This window comes from Protopterus annectens, chromosome 9.part0, assembly GCF_019279795.1.
Source record: "Protopterus annectens isolate FY-2018-M chromosome 9.part0, PAN1.0, whole genome shotgun sequence".
NCBI classification, from domain to species: domain Eukaryota; kingdom Metazoa; phylum Chordata; order Ceratodontiformes; family Protopteridae; genus Protopterus; species Protopterus annectens.
Window position 1 is genome coordinate 111,573,743 of NC_056743.1, and position 21,884 is coordinate 111,595,626.

Sequence of the window (21,884 nt, forward strand, 5' to 3'; positions counted from 1 at the left end):
CATGCAGTCTGCTCTCAAAGCAGTGGTGTGCATGCAGTCACTCGATTGGTAGGCGGCCCTATTCTGTGCTTATAAGTATATTAACCTAAGGGTCATCACCCCCCTCAAAATCTTGCAATGCTTCCTTCTATCAGTACATGTATAGTGGGCTTCTATAAGCAGCCCACTTTCTGAATCTGATCCTACTCACCCTTGACAACAGATGTTTCAGTACCCCCACCATAAAACACCTGCTATCCCAGCTGTAATTAGGAATGGGCAAAGGGGGCTGCTATCCCTAGGTGCAAGGTGTTAGGGGATGTGATGAGCAAGCCCCAATGGTGTGACAGTATTGATTCTACAATTCGAAAAAGGTTTCACTGCATGGAGATTTAACTGTAGGAAGTTGCATGTTATACTTGTAGTAAGTGACTTCCTATAGTTTTTAAGCATAAGAGGCTTTGAGTTCAACTTCAGGAAGAACTTTTTAAATCTCACCCTATATTTCAGAAATAAAGGTAAGTGTTGGAAATTCAAATGAATAAAATGGGGAAAAAAACTGTCTAAGTAATATATTTTGATCATGGTGATTCAAGTGTTAACAATTTTGTTTTGCAATTTTAAAATGATTTCTTAATACAGTAATTGAATTCTATTGTGTACTTTGTTGTAAAAAGGGGGCAATGAACTTTTACTAAAGGAATTTTTAGACTATTTAAATGGGATCTTGTTTTGTATTTTACTAGAGACTTTAGTTCTACTAGTATTAATTATTTAGATATAACTGGTTTGAAAATGGAAGGAAACTTAATTACTAGAATTTACAAAAAACGATATTGAAAACAATTATTTGCTTTACAGTAGTATGGATTTGAAGATGATGAAAGAAAATATAGTCATGGGACAACTGATGCGTGTAAACAGAGGGACAATGGGGTTTTTGCTGAAAGTACAAGTCTTTGTGATAAATTTCTGAGCAAAGGGTACCCTGAAGAGGTAGTCATGAGTTCGCTTAGAATGGTGAATGAAGTAAGAAAACAGAGTTCTAATTCTTTTAATAAAAATAAAAGTAAAAAGGATTTTAGAACTTCTATGCAGATATGTGATAGTGTTGATGCTGCTATAAAAAATATTATTAAAAATAAATGGAAGATGATTCAAAGTTATCCTGAAATTAAAGATAACGTGGGAGATGAGCCTGTTTTTGCCCATAAAAAGGGAGAAGTGTGTTAAAATTTTCTTTCAAGCTAAGCTTAACAAACCAACAGAAAACAAAAATAAGCTTGGTATGTTTAAATGTTTAAACTGCAACTTATGTGACTATATGTAGAGTCTAATGAAGTCACTGTCAATGGTCATAAGGTCAAAGTCAATGGGAGTTTTACTTGTAAATCCAAATATGTGGTTTATTTGGTTATGTGCAAGTCATGTCCTTTTCATGTAGGTCATACTGTTAGGTAGTTTTATGAGCTTATTTATGAACACAAATATGCTGCTGATATGGAAGATTAAAGAAATGCTTTAGCCAAGCATTATAACTTAGGATCATCTCGAGTCTGGTTTAGATTTTTAGTACTTAAAGGTTTATTTAATTTTGAAAGACGTTTTGATGCAGAAGAGCTGGGGTGGCGTGAGTATTAATGCCAGGTACGACTGACTGCCTGCTCTCCACCTGGCCGTACCAATAGAGAAGATTTTGTAGCCTATTTGAGAAGAAAAGGATTGAAGCATTGATTTTAATGTATCTGTATGGTCATATGACATGGTTTAAATCATGTGATTAACTGATACTATATAATGAAGTTCTATGGAAGGCATTATTCAGTCTGAAGACGTCTGTATTTAATACAAAAGCGCTCACTGTTTAATGCTGCGCCACTGTTTTTTTCACTCTTTTCCATGCCATCTTTAAGTTTTGTGTATTTTGTTGTACTTTCCTTTTTACAGTGAGTACAATTATGCTACTAGTAAGCAAAGGATAATTTCCTTAAATTAATAATCACACATTTCTGTTCCTACAATGACTTCTCTTTTCTATCTGCACTGCTTGGAAAACTCAAGTTCTACTGTTCATCCTTACCTGCTACTCTTTATTATGCAAATATTAAAAACCATGACCAGCTGATAAAGTAAACAGGATCATGTAAAGAAGAGCTTAGATGCAGTAAGCGTGACATATCAATCCAATTAAAACAATTGTTTAAACATATGAATGTATACAGAATGTTCAGTGATTGTTTCACACATACCTCCAAATTCCTTCTTCCAGTTGCAAGGGACATTGCATTTCATCTTCTTAGTTTCCTCCTTGCACGTTCCTGAACGGGATCCAATACCGCAGTCACCTGTGGTTGGCAAACAACGCTGCCATGTCCAATCTTCACATGCTGAAGTGCCTTTCTTACCTTTCTCTAAAAGTAAAAAAAAATATCCATTTTAAAAATGAAACTTCTGGAAAAGTGATTTTGAAACGTACTTGCATACAAAATTAAAATGTGTAATATGGGCAAAAATTTCACAATGTAATTTTGTCAGATAAGTAAAAATACCCCATGGAATACCTCAGAAGTCTACTTCCTAAGTATGCATATCCCCCCTTGTGTAAGCATAGAGAATTTTAAAAAAGGCCAGCTTTGGGAAATATTGGACAAATACTTGGAAAATGCAGCTGATATTGTATTTTTCTCTTTTATATTTTACATCTCCGAATAAAAAGTTTCCAAAAAAAAGAATATAAGCTGACACCTTACTACGTGCAATGCCTGCAAATGACTTTCCCCCAGAAGTTACAGTGTGGAAAGAGATGATGTAGTTACCTGAGGGGCTGCATCACTCATGTTAGTCATTGTCCAACCACAAGAGGTCACTTCTCTCATGGATCTGATCATGAAAGAACATACGGAACAAGCCTTTTGTTGCTATATACCAAAGTAATTGAAAAATCAGTAATCTTCATTTAAAAAATACTGAGTTTCTAAGACATAAAACCTCCTCTTAATGAATTGATAAATGAAACATGTCAGTTTCCATAATGCATGCATTCATTTTCACAAAGGTAAAATATACAAAACTGCCGTCCCACACGACGACGCACTTCAAACATCCAGTAAAATCCATTAGCCTTAAGGCAGATTTTATGCAGTGTAACACAAAGGACATATAGGATATTTTGGGATGTCACCACCTAACATTATCTTCCAGGCTTGAGCAGAATGAGGGTAGCCATTTATATTATGATGTTAGGTTATGCTTCAGCTATAACAGCATTCAGTTAACCAGAACAAGCAGCCTACTTTGTTACCATCCAGGGATAAAGCCCTGATTTGCAGTGCAGATAAGTTCCTCTCAGCTAACAGCATGGGTGCATGCAGGCATTGGAAGGGAACAGGGGAAGACAGGAGTGGTGATGCTTTCCCTACTCACTATCCATCCGAGGTTATGGAAAAGGTGTTGTGTGGCTATGGATGGGCTACTTGTTGAAACCCTGATGGATTCTAGGCCTATAAACAGGGACTGGGTGGCTAGGTGTACAAACAGGCTTGGATAACATTTTTGCTTAGTGGCAGATACACTCTTACTCCACATTTTAATGCATGCAGCGGCCTTTGGAAGGAAGGCAGGAAGTAAAGCACCTTCCATAAATAAGTCAAATCTATCTGCAGATGACTACACTGCCTGATAGGCACATGGCCTCAAAAACAGGGAGAGGACATCCCTGACAAGCAGGGTTACAACTGAATCCTGGGACTGAAGAAAAGGTTTGGTTGATATTGCATGCACTGCATTATTACTATTTTACTATTTATTCCAAATCACTATTCAAGGACTTGCAAAAAAAAAAAAAAGAGCAGAGAATTAATGGGGAATCTCTTCTGCTAACTTCCAATATATTTTTCTGCAGAAACTTTAACTTACAAAAGGAACAGTAAAATTACAGTAACAAAATTACTTTGGATTGTTACCAGATTAAATTATGGTGGTACTAGATGCATAACATGTTAGTGAAAGTGCAAAAACGTGACACTGTTTTTGCTAGAATATTTGCTATTTATGTGTTGTCTGGTTTCCCTTATGAGGTGCAAAATAATGATGCATTTGCTTCCATGGCAACAGAAGCATAGCTAGAATGGAGTAAAGATGGCAGCCAACCTGGGCCCAAGGTGTTAGGAAGTGCGATCAGAAGATGCTGGTTGGTCGGTAGTATGTTAATTTCCATATAAGCATTTCTGAAAGCCAGTACGGAAATATTGTTTTTGCAGTCATGACTAGCTTTAGCACTTTGTGTGTTGTGCTACTTGTAACAAATTGCTTGCTGCAAAATTGTAGCAAGCAGCGTGTTGCACTTTTAAAGTGGAACACATTTTTTTCATTTTGCTTTTCGATTTGAGGAGTGTACACAACATTAGGCCTGCCGGTACTTAGGAGACGGGTGAGGGGCATACCGCTCAATCTCTTAGCTTTAAAAACCTGGATAAAGCCAAAAACAATTAGTAGGCCAAAGGCCTAAAAACAGGGACAGGTTTTAAATATTGCTCTTATGAACTTAGCAGGTTGACAAAATTACAAGTTTTGTATTAACATGTATTTTCTAAAGGATATCGTCTGAAACTTAAATTTCTCTCATTATTTAATGATTTCAATTCTCACTGATATACCAGAAAAAACACAAATTATGTAAGGAAAAGACCAGAAGAACGAGGCAAAAATCTAGACATTCTGTGAAAATATGGACAGTTTAGAGGCAAAACTGCAGACATTCTGTGAAAATCTGGACAGTTCAAATGAATACCAGCTCTTTTGTTTTCCTCCGGCACTTGATGAACCTACTATGACTCTGTATGATAATAAAAGATTTAATGTTTGAATGATGAAATGATTGCGCAGTACAGCTTTTCTCAACAACTAGTGGCATTGCCTACAATGACATGTTTGACAGCAGTATTACCCATAAAAATGAAGGAGTTGTACGGTTTTGCAATATGCTTCACCCTCATGATTAAACCACACCAACCATGGGTAAATCTTCAATATACCACACCCAAGTTGTTGCTATAATAAACAACTTCAAAACTTTTTTTTAAATGAGATAGGATGTCTCAATGGAAGACATAGTTGGCAGTACATCTTTATTATTCATACTACTGAGGATGAGAAAACTTACATGTGTAGCAAACTATAATTATAAAATACAAAATATGTAAGGAGGACAATTAAGTTGAATAAACCACACGTCTTAAGAGTAAGGATTTTAACATTTTACATGGTTACAATTATACAGGAGTATTCTATGAAGTTATAACTACAAATAGCAATAATGTTTGTAGAAAATCATGTCTCATATGAGTCTTTCATCCTGGTATTAACAAGGATGCTAAAGGTGCATTCAACATGACAGCAATACTTGGCTTCTTTTTTAACTGAAATTTTACAAATAAGCTACCATACCAAAACAGAACTGACAAAAAAATATATATATTTAACTGTTTTATCTGTTAACAAGGGCAGACAGCAAAATAGTCCCTTCCACATATGTGCAGTCAAATGCTTTTACTGTTTACTGAGACTCTGGAGATAAGGGAACAGTCAGCAGAAGGGTATGATGAAGAGGTGACCACTGTCTTCCATGCTATTCATAATCATATTGAAACTATTAACGTACGTAATACATGTTCATCTTTTTTTCCCTACAGTGCATCTGTCCAAAGATAATATGACATTTACTATGAACTAAGAGAAAGAAGAAAATTAAAAAAAAGAGTCACACAGAACGGTAACCCCGCAGCTCAACTTTATTCACTGGAAACAGACACGACTAAGCGCTCTCACCATAACATTGACATAAAGTCATGTCAGTGTTATGATGCAAGCATTTAGTCGCGTCTGTTTCCAGTGAATAAAGTTGGGCTGCGGGGTTACCGTTCTGTGTGACTCTTTTTTTCTTTCTCTCTCAGTTGATAATGTGACATTTATATAATTAGAGTTTTCCTTGACTAGTAACAGCAATCTCATAACTTAAAGGAGGTCCCTAGATGGAATTTTTAGTTCAGTTTGTAGTGTCTGCAAAGAAATTATCCAGAACAAATAGTAAAAGGGAAAAGGACATAATATTTTTATTACTTCAGTACCTTGTCATGGAAACTGTTTCTTAGTGAACCAAATTATTTCTAACAAAACATGTAGAGGTGAGTTTCATCAGGAGGAACTCCTAAGGGAATATCATGATCCTCTGAAAGAAGATAATGAGAGACGCAGTTGAAGCAGTAAACAGTACAGAGCTTAATTTGCTCATTAAAAATCTTCACTGAGAATGGGTCATGACATCTTTATTACTTTGTCTTATTAACAAGGAGTTTTAAACTACAGTTGTGTACACTCACCATAAATGTGATGTTCTAGAGTGTATTTACTGTTGCAGTCCTCACATATGGGTTATCTGGCTCCCGGTAGCCCTCAGTCAGCCCGAATACCAGAGTCCTTGGGTATATGATGTCGGCTGACACCAGTTGTAAAACTGATGTCGGTACATCAGGTATAAAGGGAGGCAGCCAACACCATTTCCTCAGTTTTTCTTGCCTTAACTGTCAGAAGCCCCCAAAAGAAGGCCAACTCAGGAATGGTAGCACCCTGGAGACATGTCATAGAAAAAATAAAAATCTATAGTCTGTGCCGTAGAAAAAAAAGGGGGAATGGAGGGTGGGAAACCAGGACTGCAACAGTGAATACATTAGAACATCTACATTTACGGTAAGTGTACACAACTGTACTATGTTCTTCATGTTTCACTGTTGCAGTCCTCAAATATGGGTTGATTCCCAAAGCCCAGTAATAAGACAAAAGGGGGGAGGAAGGAGGGTTGGTAAGGAGGCCCTGCAAAACTGCAGAGGCAAAACCAGCCATGGATTTAGAAAACAAAGGTAGATTGTAATGCTTTGTGAAAGTATGAACAGAAGATCAAGTTGCTGCTTCTAGAATGTCCTTAAGTCCCCTGTATGCCCCTGCCTTCCAGATGTGCCCCCATGCATAATCTGAGGAATCTGTGGTGAGAGTTTGGCTGGCAGGTTGTGGGTGGAAAGGCAGACCCCTGTTCTGAGAACAGGCTGTCACCCACCAGAGAAACTCCATTTGTAGACAGGGAATAAGAGGAAGAATCAAGTCCAAGTCCTGTGTGTGTTGACACCAAAGGTTCTTGAGGTACCATTGAAGTCTTCTCATATGCAGCCTTGCATATGGGATCACCAGAATACATGAAGCCATGAACCCCAGTGCTAGAAGGAATTGCCTTGCAGAGAGCTGGGTTATGCTTGCCAAGTTCATGAAGTAAGTGGAAACATCTTCTTGCTTCTGTTGAGGGAGGAATACCATCTGGGTGGCTGTATTCAAACTCGCGCCCAGGAAAACAATCTCCCTTGGAGGAACCAACTTTGACTTCTTTTTGTTGAGTGTGTAACCCAAAGAGGTGAGAATGTTCTTCACGAAATCCAAATCCTTTTCTAGTTGCTCTGGGGTGTTTGAATGAGACAGTAATCCAGGTAAGGATAAATTTGAATGTTTCTCTGCCTGCAAAAAGCAATGGCTGGAGTCAGGCTCTTTGTAAAAACTATGGGAACAGTAGATAAGCCAACAGGCAATGCAGAGAATTGTAAGTGTTGCTCCCCAGCCCTGAAGCAAAGGAACTGCCTGCAACTTTCCCTTATTGGGATGTACAGATAAGCCTCCTTGAGACCTAAAGTTACCAGCCATCAATCTTTGCCCAGCATTAGTAGTAATTGTTGAAGTGTGAGCATCTTGAATTTGGCAATCACCAGAAAAGGGTTTAGAATGGACAGATCCAGAACAGGGCGCCAAGTGCCCCCTTTCTTGGGTACCAGAAAAAGCCTTGAATAAAAACCTAGGCCTGCCTGATTTGCAGGAACTGGCTCTATACCCCATATAGTCAGAGAAGAAATTTGAGTTTGTACCTCTGCCCTGAGAGTTCTGGGTATGTGTGGCTATCCTTGTAAAAGAAGGTATGAAAGTAAAACTTGTAACCTTGGTTTACTACATTGAGCACCCATTTGTCATCTGTGATGGTAGACCATACCTCTGTGAACCTGGCTAACCTGCCCCCCCAAAGGAAACCCAGAGTCCGCAGACGTAGGAAGAAGAAGGGCGGAGTCATTGAGAATGTTTGCTTTGGGAAGCTGGCTTAGAAAGTACAGTTGTGTACACTTACCATAAATGTAGATGTTAGAGTGTATTCACTGTTGCAGTCATCACATTTGGGTTGTCGGTTGGTGTCGCATCTTCCGTGACGTCAAGTAGTCAGGGCTATAAAGCATGCAGCCGACACCATTACATCAGTTTTTCTTGCCCCAGATATCAGGTGCCCCCCTTAATGGGAAGCAAATATATATATATATATATATATATATATATATACACACACTCACACACACACACACACACACACATATATATATATATATATATATATATATATATATATATATATATATATATATATATACATACACACACACACACAAGGTTATACCTCCAACAAAAAAAACAAATACACCAAAAAGCTTTTAAGTATACTAAAGGAGAATAGAGGTATAGCCAAAGGAAGTCAGGGGGCTGGAGGGAGGGTAACCAGGACTGCAACAGTGAATACACTCGAACATCTACATTTATGGTAAGTGTACACAACTGTACTATGTTCTTCATGTTTCACTGTTGCATTCATCACATTTGGGTTGATTCCCAAAACTAAGGATGGGAGGAGGAATTTAAATAGCATTAGGACAAGACATAAGGCCCTGCAAGACTGCAGTGGCAAAGTCAGCTCTGGATTTAGAGAAAATTGGCAAATGGTAATGCTTGGTGAAAGTATGTACAGAACTCCAGGTAGCAGCTTCTAGGATGTCTCTGGTAGGGACACCTCTGAGAAAGGCTGTAGAGGTAGATGCAGCCCTGGTTGAATGGTGTCTAATCCCCTGTGGGATAGGTTTTTCATGGTGCTTACAGCAGAAGTGAATGCAATGGCCTATCCACTTAGAAACGGTTTGCTTTAAAATAGCCCCCTCTGCCCCTGCAGCAAATGCCACCAGCAAATTTCCTTTGAGGTTTAGTCCTCTCCAAGTAAAATCTAAGTTGTCTGTGCACATCTCAGGAGTGCAGTAGCCGTTCCCCTTTGTTTTGTGGATTAGAAAAGAAGGTTGGCAAATGAATGGACTTATTAAGAGCCACACTGGATACCACCTTGGGCATGAAAGAGGGATTGGTCCTGAGGGACACCCTATCCGCACGAAAGATGAAAGGCTCCACTGCCATAAGGGCCTGTAATTTAGATACCCTTCTTGTTGAAGTGATTGCTAAAAGGAAAGCTGTTTTCCAAGAAAGGAATTTAACTCTGCAGTTGCAACTGGCTCAAAAGGGGGAAGAGTGAGTTTTTCTAATACAAAATTAAGGTCCCAGGCTGGAGTTGGGGCTCTCCTGTGTGGTCTCAAGTTTTTGGCCCCTCTGAGGAACTGCTTGAGCAGTGGGTGAGAAAAGAGAGGTGGTTCTGTGTTGTAATGATATGAAATGGCTGAGGCGTGAATTTTGATGGAAGAAAAGGAAAGGCCCTTGTGAAGCATCTCAGTTAAGTATTGAAGAATCTGACGTAAATTGGCTGCTGTTGTGGCCATCCCTTGAGTTTGATTCCAGGCACAGAATCTTTTCCATTTTTCAGCATAAGATTTTCTAGTACTAGGCCTTCTTGCCTCCAAAATGACATCCATCACTTGTTTACTGACGGATGGTAATGGAGAGATTAGGTAATTAGCCTGGCTGCTACATTCAAGGTTTGAAGCTGGGGGTGTAGATTCTGTCTCTCCTGCTGAGACGGCAGGGTAGGGGTCTGAGGTAGGTACCATGGGGCCAGCTGTGACACACTGCGCCAGAGGGGGTATGTGTTGGCGTGGCCAGTATCGTGCAATGAGTATTATCCTTGGTTTGTACTGTTTGATCTTTAGTAGCACTTTGGAGAGGAGAGGCAGAGGAAGAAAGGCATCCACTGATAGATTTTTCCAGCTGAAGGACAGAGAATCCACTTTCCAAGCTTGTTTGTGGGGAGTCCTTGTGCAGAATTTGTACAATTGGTAGTCCTGGGGGGAGGAAAACAGGTGTATATCAGCGATCCCCCGTTTTTTGATTAACATGTTGAAAATCTTTGGTTCCAGTTTCCACTCGTGTGGGTCCATGAGATTTTTGCTTAGTTCATCTGCCAGTGTATTTAGTTTTCCTGGCAGGAATTGAGCCTGTAGATGCACTTGGTATTTCAAGGCTGTGTTCCACAGAGCCATGGCTAGTCTGCAGAGGGGGTAAGAATGGGTACACCCCCTGCTTGTTTATGTACCACATAAAAGTGAGTGGTGTTGTCTGTCTTTATCATTAAATGTCCTGGAAGAATGTGGTCCTTGAAGGCTGTCAGAGCATTCTGTACAGCTAACATTTCTCTTTGATTGATATGCAGGTGCATTTGACTTGGGTTCCATTTGCCTTGAATGCACTTCTCTACCAGGTGAGCCCCCATGCATAGTCTGATGCGTCTGTTAGGGTTTGGGCGGCAGGGGGTAGAGTGAATGGTAGTCCCTTGTTTTGGTGGCAGGCCTCTGCCCACCAAAGGAATTTTAACCATAGGCAAGGTATGATAGGAATCATTGCTTCTAGATCCTGAGAATGTTGGCACCATAGGCTTTTTAGATACCACTGTAGTTTCCTCATATGCAGTCTTGCATATGGAATTAGTAGAATGCATAAGGCCATGAACCCCAAGGCTTGCAGTATTTGCCTTGCAGATAGCAGGGTTTCTGCGGTCACTAGTTTGAAGTAAGTTGTCAAATTAATTTGTTTCTCTGGCATGAGGAGAGCCATCTGGGACGTTGTGTTCAAGCTTGCTCCCAGGAATATAATTTGTTGACAGGGTACCAGATGTGATTTCTTTTTGTTTATGGTGTACCCCAGACAAGTTAACACCTTTTGTACAAATGCCAGATGATTCAGAAGTATACCCTGGCTTTCTGCCTGAATTAGACAATCATCCAGGTATGGGTATACTTGAATATTTCTTTGCCTGTAAAATGCAATGACTGGAGCTAGGCACTTTGTGAATACCCTGGGAGCAGTAGATAAGCAAAAGGGCAATGCAGAGAACTGATAGTGCATGCAGCCAGTTTTGAAGCATAGGTATTTTCTGCAAGATTCCCAGATTGGGATGTGCAGGTAGGCTTCCTTTAAATCCAGTGTTGCCAACCAGGCATCTTTGCCCATCATGGGAAGCAACTGATGAAGAGTTAGCCTCTCGAAATTTGGAGTCATCAAAAAGGTGTTTAGGATAGACAGGTCCAGGATAGGGCGCCATGAGTTGTCTTTTCTGGGTACCAGGAAAAGTCTTGAGTAGAAACCTTGTCCCTTTTCCTCTTCTGGTACAGCCTGAATAGCCTTTAATCTTGAGAGAGACAGTACTTGTTTTTGAGCCTCTGCCCACTGATTTGGGGGTAGATCTGAACAACTGTCTGGGGTTGGTAGCATGTGGAAGTGAAATCTGTATCCTTGGGAAACTATACTTAAAACCCATTTGTCCTGGGTAATGATTTCCCAGTTTTTTACTTGCAGAGCAATCTTTCCCCCTAAAGGAGCAGTCAGGTTGAGAAGTGCTCAGAAGTGTTAAAGTTAAGTCATTGAGACAGCTTACCATAGGGAGGAGTCTTACTACTCCCTGATTTGGAAGTGGGAGCACCCCACTGCTTAGTCCTGTGTGTAACCTGGGACTGAAGCCTGGGTGTTCTGCGGGTTCTGGGTTTGAACTGAGAAGGCCTGGAAGAGGCAGGAAAGGACCAATTTTTTGAGGGCCAATGCCTACTAAATCTAGGAGGCTGCACTTGTAAGAAATCTTTAACAGTTTGCATAGATTTAGCTTTTTCCTCCATCTTTTTAAGAACATCTTCTGCTTTGTCACCAAACAGGCGGTCCTGATTTAAGGGAGCATCCAGCAATTTAGTTTTAACATGATCTGGCAAAGATTTATCCTTAAGCCAAGCATGCCTTCTAAGTACAGACCCAGTGACAGCAGCCCTGCAAGATGCCTCTAGTGAATCAAAACCACATTGCAAAGTATGTTTTCCAACCTGTTCAGCAGAATGTATTAAATCCTGTAGATCCTTATTTTCAGCACAATCAGGAATCAACATCATTTTCTGTTTAAGCAATCTAATAATAAGCTGCTGATACTTTAACATATGAAACTGGCAATTTAAGGTCCAGATGGCCAAGGTTGCAGAGATGTATACCTTCTTACCCCATCTATCCAGGGCCCTGGAATCTCCATCAGAGGGGTAGGATTTTTTACAGTAGTAGCCTTAATGCCCTTGGGCCCCTGTGAAATGGTCTCAGGGTCTGCAGTAGAATTTTTAAAAGGAACTTATGAGAATCAGGAACCCTGTAGTATCTATCAGGTTTTCTGGGAGCAGTTGGTAAAGAGTCAGGGGCCAAACTACCGGAAAGGCATAGTCAACAATGTCCAGCACAGGAGGGATAGCTAAAGGCCTGTGTTGTGGCAGGAGTAAGAAATCTCTAAGCCTCTTTTTAGAATCAGAGTAATCCTTGCTTTCCCAGTGAAAATGCTCCCTAAGAGTATTCAAGGTTTCACCAAAAGAAAAATCCTCTGGGGGTGAAGAAGAGGGAATAAAGCCGTCTGCATCAGAATCCTCATAGGTAGATAAGGGTAAATTCTGATCATCAGAGATGACAGAAATTTCAGAATCCTGGTCAGAAGTACCATAAGCAAATTCAGTCCTAGGTCTCTTAGATGGGGAAGGTTGGCTTCCCCTGATTAAAGTAATAAGGTCTTCAGCCATTCTTATTTGTTTTTAAGGCATAGAGGCCTGACCATGCAGTCTGGGCATTGGTTTCCTAGGCATGGTTCAAGTTTTAGGCCTAGAAGAAGAAGATGGCGTCGGTTTAATATGCAAGTCAGTAGAGGCCTGAATACACCCTCAGAAGCCGGTGTCTGCACAGCGGCTCCGGACCCATCCAAGGTAGAGATATCCACAGGTCCCACAGTTGGAAGCATCTTGCAGCATACCGAACTACAAATGGGTCTCAGTAGAGGCCTGCGAATCTGAAGTAGTTGGTATCAGGGGCTGCGAAAGCACCTCATTGAGTACCGGTGAACTGGCGACTAGCTTAGGAGAAGCGTTGTCGGCAGCTTTGGACCTAGGTGGCCTGTCTCTGTCTTTATCTTTGCATTTTTTTCGGAATGTCGGTAGTTGGGTGGCTTACCGAAGACACATCTGGATAATTGAACCGAGTACCAAAATATTTAGAAGCAAAAACGTACCGACGATGAACAGTTTGTGGTTTAAATAAGTCACAAAACCGACAGCGAGGTCAGGGCCAAGGCAAGAAATACAGTACGAATGAAAATCTTTATGAGGTATTTGCTTTCCATAAGAAATACAATTATTGACTATTACTAACATCGGTTTAGAGCAAGAAAAGGTTTTCCCCAATGGGGTACTTAGCTTTAGTTGAAGACTTCAGTTCTGAAACTTGAAAATGAAAATTTCAGGAGTCAGCCGACCAGCACTTGCGAACTGCTTCTGCTTCGGGCACCGCATGGCAAGAAAGACTGATGTAATGGCGTTGGCTGCATGCTTTATACCCCTGACTACCTGGCATCATGGAAGATGAGACAGCAACCAACGCAGGACCCAAGACTTTGATAATCAGGCCGACTGAGGGCTACTGCAAGCAGATAACCCAAATGTGATGACTGCAACAGTGAAACATGAAGAACATCTCCCCAATTTAGCAGAAGAAGAATGCCATTGTTTAGCCCTTTGAGGGGCAAAAGCCTGCACTCTGGAAGATCTGAAATCCCTAGGCCTAGAGTGACCCTGCTTGCCAAGATCAGGGAAAGACCAATTCTTGGAAGGATAATGCCTACTAAACCGAGGAGGCTGAACCTTCTTAGCCTGCTTCAATAAATAAATTAAATTGCCTGTGTACATCTAAAAGTGTGCAAATCTTTTCCTTTTTTTTTTTGAGGATCTCAAAAAAGCGTAGGCAAATGAATAGTTGCCAACAGAAAAGCAGTCTTCCATGATTCATACTCTTGTCAGTGCCAAAAGGCAGGCTCAAAGGTTTTAGAGCAACAAAAATTGAACACAAAATTGAGGGTAGAAGCAGGAGTAGGAGCTCTTTATATTCTTATATTCTTGCTGGCGAAAACAACTCAAAGAACAATCATTGAAAAACAAAATCATTGTGAGCTGATAGTGAGCTTGAGATTGCTGCAGCATGAATCTTATGGAAGAGAAGTCCAAGAATTTGAAGAATAATTCATCAAGATATTGATAATTAGCACCAAATTAGAAATGCTGGTAAATAAAAAAAAAATCATTTCATTTTTTTCCTCCTAGTACCTCCTAGTACTAGGCCATAATCACATTTTAAAACTATTTGCTTGTGCTGGAAGCTGAGACCTGCCATGCCTCCAACACAGAATATGCCAGCTGTGAAGATGGGGAATGATGACATTGATTGATGAGCAGCCCTTCTGACCTTCTGAGATAACATCAGGAGATAAAGAGAGGTAGGGCTTGAGGAGGCTTTTCTAAAGACTCCTACCTTAGTTGCCGGCAGGCCAATGAACCAATCTGGAAATCATAAATCATCATCTCCTGTCTGTGTCCCCGCCTTGTTTAATACCTTTGGAAGAAGAGGGTGGAAAGGAAAAGACATGAAGGTTTTTTTTTTTTCCAAACAGACAGAGCATCCACCCAGAAAGCTGTGTGATGGAGAAACAATAAATGCATGGCTGCTGGTGGTGGTGGTTTGAAGTTTAACAGATCTATGATTGGAGTTCCCATGACACTGCTTTCTTGAAATACATGAAGATCCAGTTTTACATCCCGCTTCCATGATTGTCCTGATTTGTACATCTGCTTTAGGAGAGTTCTGTCTGGTCTGTCAGAAACTCAACCTGAAGGAGAGTCAGTTTTGTTGCAGTAGTATAGCCCATAGAATCAGAATCATAGAGTGCCTGCAATGATATGTTCCCCCCCCTGTTTGAGATGTCATGACGAGTTGTGTTGTCTGTCAGAATCAATCAACCCCTGGAGAAGAAGTAGTAACTGAACGCCATCATGCAAACTGGACACTGCTACATCTCCTTCTCATTGTTGATATGATGCTGGCAGTCTGGGCAGGCCACTCTTGTGTATCCACTCCATTTAGATGAGCTTCCCCCTGGCAGTGTCCGAGGCATCTGTCGCTAAATTGTTCAGACAACCAAACCATGCAATTCTTACACTCAATACCTTCCTACCAAAGTATCCACCTTAGATTTCAATTGTGAAAGGAGATAATTCTGATATTTCAGCATATAAAACAATGACAATCTCCTCATCATGGCTAGAGTGGAAGAGCTATATACTTACCCCACCTATCCAAAGCCCTTGCCTCTTTATCAGAGGTGGGACTCAATACTTATGAGCTTCTGGGCAATCTATAATAATACCTATCAGGCTTAACAGGGAGCAGGAGGCAAGGAATCAGGGTTCAGAGAAGCCTGCAAAAAACATCCTCCACCACATTCAACACAGGAGGGAAGAAAATCTTTTACAGGTTGCATAGATTTTGCTTTATCCTCCAACTTCTTTAGTACCACCTCAGCTTTATTACCAAAACGCTTGTCCTTGTGCAAAGGATCATCCAGCAAATTAGATTTAACTGGTTCAGAAAGCGGCTGCTGCTCTGCAGGAAGCCTCCAAAGTGTCAAAACCACAATGAAGTGAATGCTTATTAACTAAAGGGGCAGAATTCAGTAAGTCTTGCAAATCTTTGTTCTCCATCCTGGAAGGAATATTTCCAAGTTTAGCCTTAACAGCCTCCAAAGTATGCTGCTGATACTTAAGCATGTGAAAAAGACAATTCACGGATCTAATGGCAAGAGTTGCAGAAGTATAGACTTTTTTACCCCACCTGTCCAAGGGCCTAGATTCCTTATAAGAAGGCACGGAGTTTTTAGCAAGTAACCTTAACACCCTTGGGGCCTTGAGAAATAATCTCTGGATCAGCAGTAGGGTTTTTAAAAAGGAATTGATGAGATTCAGGAACCCAATTATACCTGTCTGGCTTTCTGGGGGCAGGAGGAACAGAATTAGGAGTTAAAGAATTTTCCATAAAAACATCATCCACAACTTCCAAAGCTGGAGGTATAGCCAGAGGCTTATATGCTGTGGCAAATCTAAAAATTCCCTGATTCTTTTCTTGGACTGTGGAAAAACCTGACATTCCCATTTAAAATGCTCCCTAAGAGTATTCAAAGTATCCCCAAAGGAAAAATCCTCTGGAGAGGAGGTAGAAGGGATAGAGTCCTCAGCATCAGAATCCTCAAAGCCAGAAAATAAATTGAGAATTTCCTTCTTCACCAGCAGACATACTGGAAATCTCAGAATCTGAGACAGACAAAACATCAGGAAATAATTCCCTAGTCCTCTTTGAAGTGGGGGGTGAGAGCCCCTTAATCATGGAAAGAAGATCACCAGCCATCTTTACCAACTGGGACTGAGGTACAGGAGGGGAGGCCGATGCCTGCTTGTGAGTAGGTTTGTGGCTGGAAGGTTTACTAGCAATCTGGAGGGACTCGGGATGCATAGCAACTGCAGATGTCTGAATTAAGGTAGTTGGTCTGGTTCTGGTCTCATGTCGAAAAGAAGATGCGTCAGAAGCCAGTGCCTGCAAAGCGGCTCCGGTCCCATCTGAGGCAGTGACAGGCGGAGGGTCTGAAGATGAAATAACAGCCTGTGGCATAGAGTACTCTGTAAAGGTCTCGGCAGAGACTTGTGGCTGACAATCTGCGGACTGCAGGTGCTGTGAAAGTACCTCACTGAGTACCGCTGGGCTGACAACCAATTTCACTGGTGCATCATCAGTAGATTTAACCCTAGGCCTGTCACGGTCCTTGTCTTTGCGTTTCCTAGGTATAGCTGAAGTCAGGAGACCAGAAGACGCCATACCAATGAATTAAAGCCAGACTCCAAAATGCTTATACAAAATCTTAGCTCTACGGCGTATGGAACGTGGGTTAAAGGAAGCACAGAGATTGCAGTTAGGGACGTCAGGCTCAAGGCCCAAACAAGTTATGCAATAGGAATGAAAATCTCGATGCGGAATCTGTTTTCCACAGGCAAGACAGTTATTAACTTTATCCGACATTCGTTAAAGCAAGAAAAGAGGATCCCCAAAGGCTTCCTCCCTTTATACCTGACGTACTGACATCAGTTTTACAACCGGTAGCAACCAATGTCCTATACCAAGGACTGTGGTATTCGAGCTGACTGAGGGCTACCGGGAGCCAGATAACCCATATGTGAGGACTGCAACAGTGAAACATGAGGAGCCTCTGGGCATTGCAAACTCAAAATAGAGTCACACATGAAACGAGTATGTAAAACATATCCAGGAATAGTGCCTACTGTGCGGCACAAGACGGTACATCATAAAAGAAAACAATTCAATACATACAAACAAGTGTCACAGTAAAATTTAAGTCATACATTACCTGTACAAGTTAAAATAAATCAGATCTTTAGAGATGATTGGATACAATGAAGGAAGGAAAGAGGAGGGATGGTTGAAGCAGAAAAGTAAAGATAGTGAATGAAGGCATGACACAGTACAAAGGCAACATCTGTACAAGATGACACTGTAGGGCATATAAGCAGGACTGCACCAAATACAGCTGGTTAGACAGTAATTGGGTCATATGACAACAGCAGGTCTTTTTGCTTGAAATATGGCTTTACAGTAGAGAGGCCATAAGTGTAAACCTGAATATGCCAGTACCCATTATGTATTACACTGAAGTGAACATAAGAAGGGAAACAGTTGTGTGACTCTTTACAAGAGGGTGGTGGATGTCTGACTCAAACTTTCCATTCGGTAGCAGGTTTAAAAGAAGCAATGAAGCTAAACACATGAGCCAAACTTGAAGTAGCTCCTGTGGGGATGATGCGTTTCCTACCCTGTAGGAAGAAAATATGTATTTTCTCTATTGATCCTGGCTGACGACAGGCTTATTACATGAAATTGTACAAAACTCAGTGACAAGATATATTTTATGAAACAAAGCATGTTAAAATGCATATTTCTTTGGGCAATAAAAGGCATTCAAAAAGCTGATGTCTACATGACAGCAAAATGGAGTATCATCAATACTGTTGCTTGTGCTGTTAAGTAATAAGTAATACTTTGACATCTGGCAAGATGCATCATTTGGGAAATAAATACAAAGATTACCCAAATCAGCCTTAAATGTAGTTTTGGCTACTTATGTTCTATTTATAGTGAATCATCATGGTTTGAGTAAAGACTTAACTGTATTTATACTAAAACATGCTGCTGACTAAAGACTAACCTATAACCAAGTATAGTTGTGAGTCTTGACTGCAACATGCTTTAAAGCACTATATTAAAATTATAATGGTTTGTGTCGTCTGTTTTGATTTTCTTTTATATGTAACAGTGCAAAATAAATTTGTTGAATGATTTTCAAAGAAGAAACATAATATTAATATGTAGCTTTTTTAAATTTACACAGGTTCTTTTGTTTTATGACGCGGCAATGACACATTAGGGGAGGGGGCATGGATACTTAACTATTTACATAATTCAGTACAGAGTTCTTAGTGCACTTTGAGCCAGTTATCCTAAAGTATAACACTTCCCATGGACTCCAAAGGGCTACACTGGTAGTCCAAGTTTTTACTGAACAGCGTTTCAGCTAGTTTGTTTAGGCTGTTATGAAAGGAGTGTCTCACTGGTGGCTTTGTAATATCTTTTTTTCTCTGTAATATCAGTTCATTTCCTGATGCATTTCACTGAGAATTATATTAAGATTCATTTGTCTTATGATTTTTTTTTTTAACTTTTTACAGTTAGAATTGGGTACATTTCACTGGTGATACTGTTTTCCAATTGGCCAATACCAGTCAGTGTGTATTTATTTTAACTTGCTACTTACACGTATCTGAAAAATCTGTTGTTTGTGCTGTTAAGTAATAAAATAGTCACGCTCACTCCATCACCGTGTAATCGACTTTCTGGATTACACATACACACACACACACACACACACACACACACACACACACACACACACACACACACACACACACACACACAGACACACACACACACACTGTACAAATGGATATACCGGTGCAGTTCATATATTTGCCAAGATAAAATTCTGTAAAATAATTTCGAGTGAGTCAAGCAATATTGTAACCACGATGCATTTGTTAGGTTACAGTTAGGTACTTAAACTTATTTCTTTAAAAATCATGCAAACATTGCATGAGCAACAGAATCTCCTTGTTTATCAAACAGGCGAATTAGGCCCAAATAAACTTTCCTTATTTTGATGCAAGGGGTTTACAGGGCTAGATCAATGAGGATCTTCACAAATACAACAGTAAGGACAAGAAAATAATTTATAAAATACCTAGCAAAGATAATACTTGTTCACATGCATATATATGCTAAAACTGAAGTGCCCTCATTTGGTTGGGTGAAGTCTTAATACACCACCCTTGAGGGCAAGGAACTGTGACAGAATACAATGCATTTCTGTAAACTAAAATACCATTAAATTTTATGAAGGTACAAGACAGAAAAACATTAATAAATCATGTGCCTATTGTTTGTGTCTTTCAGCTTTTCCTGGTTAGGGGTCGCCACAACGCAACTCCGGTCCACTAATGATTAGCAGTTGATTTTTACGTACCGGCTTGCCAGGCCTGACGTACAACCTTCAATGAAGGTACGCCCATTCATGCATGTCTCCTCGCAGAAGACGCTCTAGCTGAGAATTGAACTGGACAGCATCTTACTGTGAGGCGACAACAGTACCGCAGCACCACCACTGCGGTATGTGCCTACAGCAATCAAAAATGTCCACTTTAAGTGGCTAAGTAAAGATGGGTAGTGTCATGTGGTAGCAGTTCTAAAACTTGGTCACATGATGGCGGATCAGCTTTTTGCAACAAACAAGCATGTGAAAAATCTGTTGCTAGTGCGGTTTAGCAATAAAATAGCCATGCTCAACCCATCACTATGTAATCGTCTTTCTGGACTGTACTTTACTCTTAAATGGTCACTAATTTGTACTAAAAAGCTGTATAAAAAAAAAAAAAAACCCTCAAGAGTCTGTCAGCAGTAATAATAAAACATTCAGAAACCTTAATGTACTTGTGTCCTTAAAAAGGAGAAATGGAAGGCAGCCAAATAAAGGTTATTCATTTGAAAAGGTGCAATACGCAGTGGTGGTGGTGCTGCGGTAGCATTGTTGCCTCACAGTAAGATGCTGTCCGGTTCGATTCTCAGCTAGAGCGTCTTCTGCATGGAGATATGCTTGAATGGGCGTACCTTCATTGAAGGTTGTGTGTCAGGGCTGGTAACTCTACACGTAAAAATCAACTACCAATCATTAGCGGACCGGAGTTCCGCTGTGGCGACCCCTAACCAGGAAAAGCCGAAAGACACAAACATTTGAAAAGGTGCAATGATGGCAGTGCAAGGAATCATTGTTGCAAAATGAACATTTTTAAGAATGGGACAAAGAATGGAAACATTGAAGGATGTTGAAGATTTCTTAACAGAAAGAGTAATACATAGTAAGGCACACACTTTCAACGCATATTAAGTAGTGCAAGCGTGTACTCAGATTAAACAGCTATGAAGTTAACACCCATTCAGTCAGCATTTCATAATGGAATGGGCTTAGCAAAGAGTTTTAAACAGATGAAAGAAAATCTCAAGGGGACGATTTACATTATATCACAGTACAAGAATGGGCAAACTATGGCTCATTCAGATGCACCCTCCATATAAATATATACACAATGGTGTTCCTCCAAGGGTATATACCCCAGCCCAGATCTCTTACTCAGTGAGTGAAGACAAAAGAAAAAGTAAATCTTGTTTCTGCCCCAGAGGTAAGAAAGCCCCTGCAAGCTGTCCGGCATAAGATTAGAGAAGCTGCTAGCCTTGCAGCAAAACAGCAGGAAAAAGAGTGGAAGTGATGCTCAAACTCTTATCATGTGACTTACAGCAGGAGGCATACATAAAATTAGTCAGGGGCACAGCCCCCCACATAAGGGGGTTTGATGAATGGCATTTCCGATGAAATACCATTCAACAATGTGATCCTTCTATTATTTTATTTATTTTATTTTACATTTGTTGACCAGGAGAGTCCAAATGGATTACAAGTCCATTTTCAGTGGAGGCCCAGGGAGAAAAGCTACAAGAGAACAATTTTTTACAAAACGTAGTTTTTAAGGACAGAGTTTTGACATACAATTTCCATAGAAAAGACTTTGACATACATATTAACTAACAGATAGGATACATTTGTTCTCTATAATATAATATTACATTTTAGAAGATATTCCTAAGTTTAGGATTCCTGTGATAGATTTGCTATCAGAGTAAAAGCAGAGAGATGTAGAATAAGGCTCCGAGAGAGCAGATGATGCTCATTATAGTTGAGAAGGATAACAAATTCATTTACTATATGTCTTCGCCTGGTTTTAGTTAAGGATATTCTATAATATAATATAATATAGAACCCATTTACTTACCTGAAGTGAATTACAGTCTATTTGAAAATATTTATAGAAAAAAATTATATGCAACTTTAAAAATGTTTAATATCTGACCTTAGCAATCTAAATGAGGAAGGAATAATTTACACACAAAACATAATTTGGAAAATTTAGGAAACAATTTGTCCTGAAAAATAAATGTGTGGATTATCACATGCTTAACATTGAACACACTTACACTGATCTTTGTACACAAGTGTGAAAATA

At 40.1% G+C, this 21,884-nt stretch overlaps 1 protein-coding gene across 2 annotated transcripts in view; it reads right to left on the minus strand.

The window, feature by feature from the left end:
* Positions 1-21,884, minus strand: part of MDK (midkine) — a 241,954-nt gene that overhangs the window by 69,070 nt on the left and 151,000 nt on the right. For both annotated transcript variants that reach the window (XM_044082626.1, XM_044082627.1), the window contains one exon: positions 2,229-2,390. In XM_044082626.1, the coding sequence (XP_043938561.1) occupies positions 2,229-2,390 (162 nt within the window). The remainder of the gene's footprint in view (positions 1-2,228; positions 2,391-21,884) is intronic.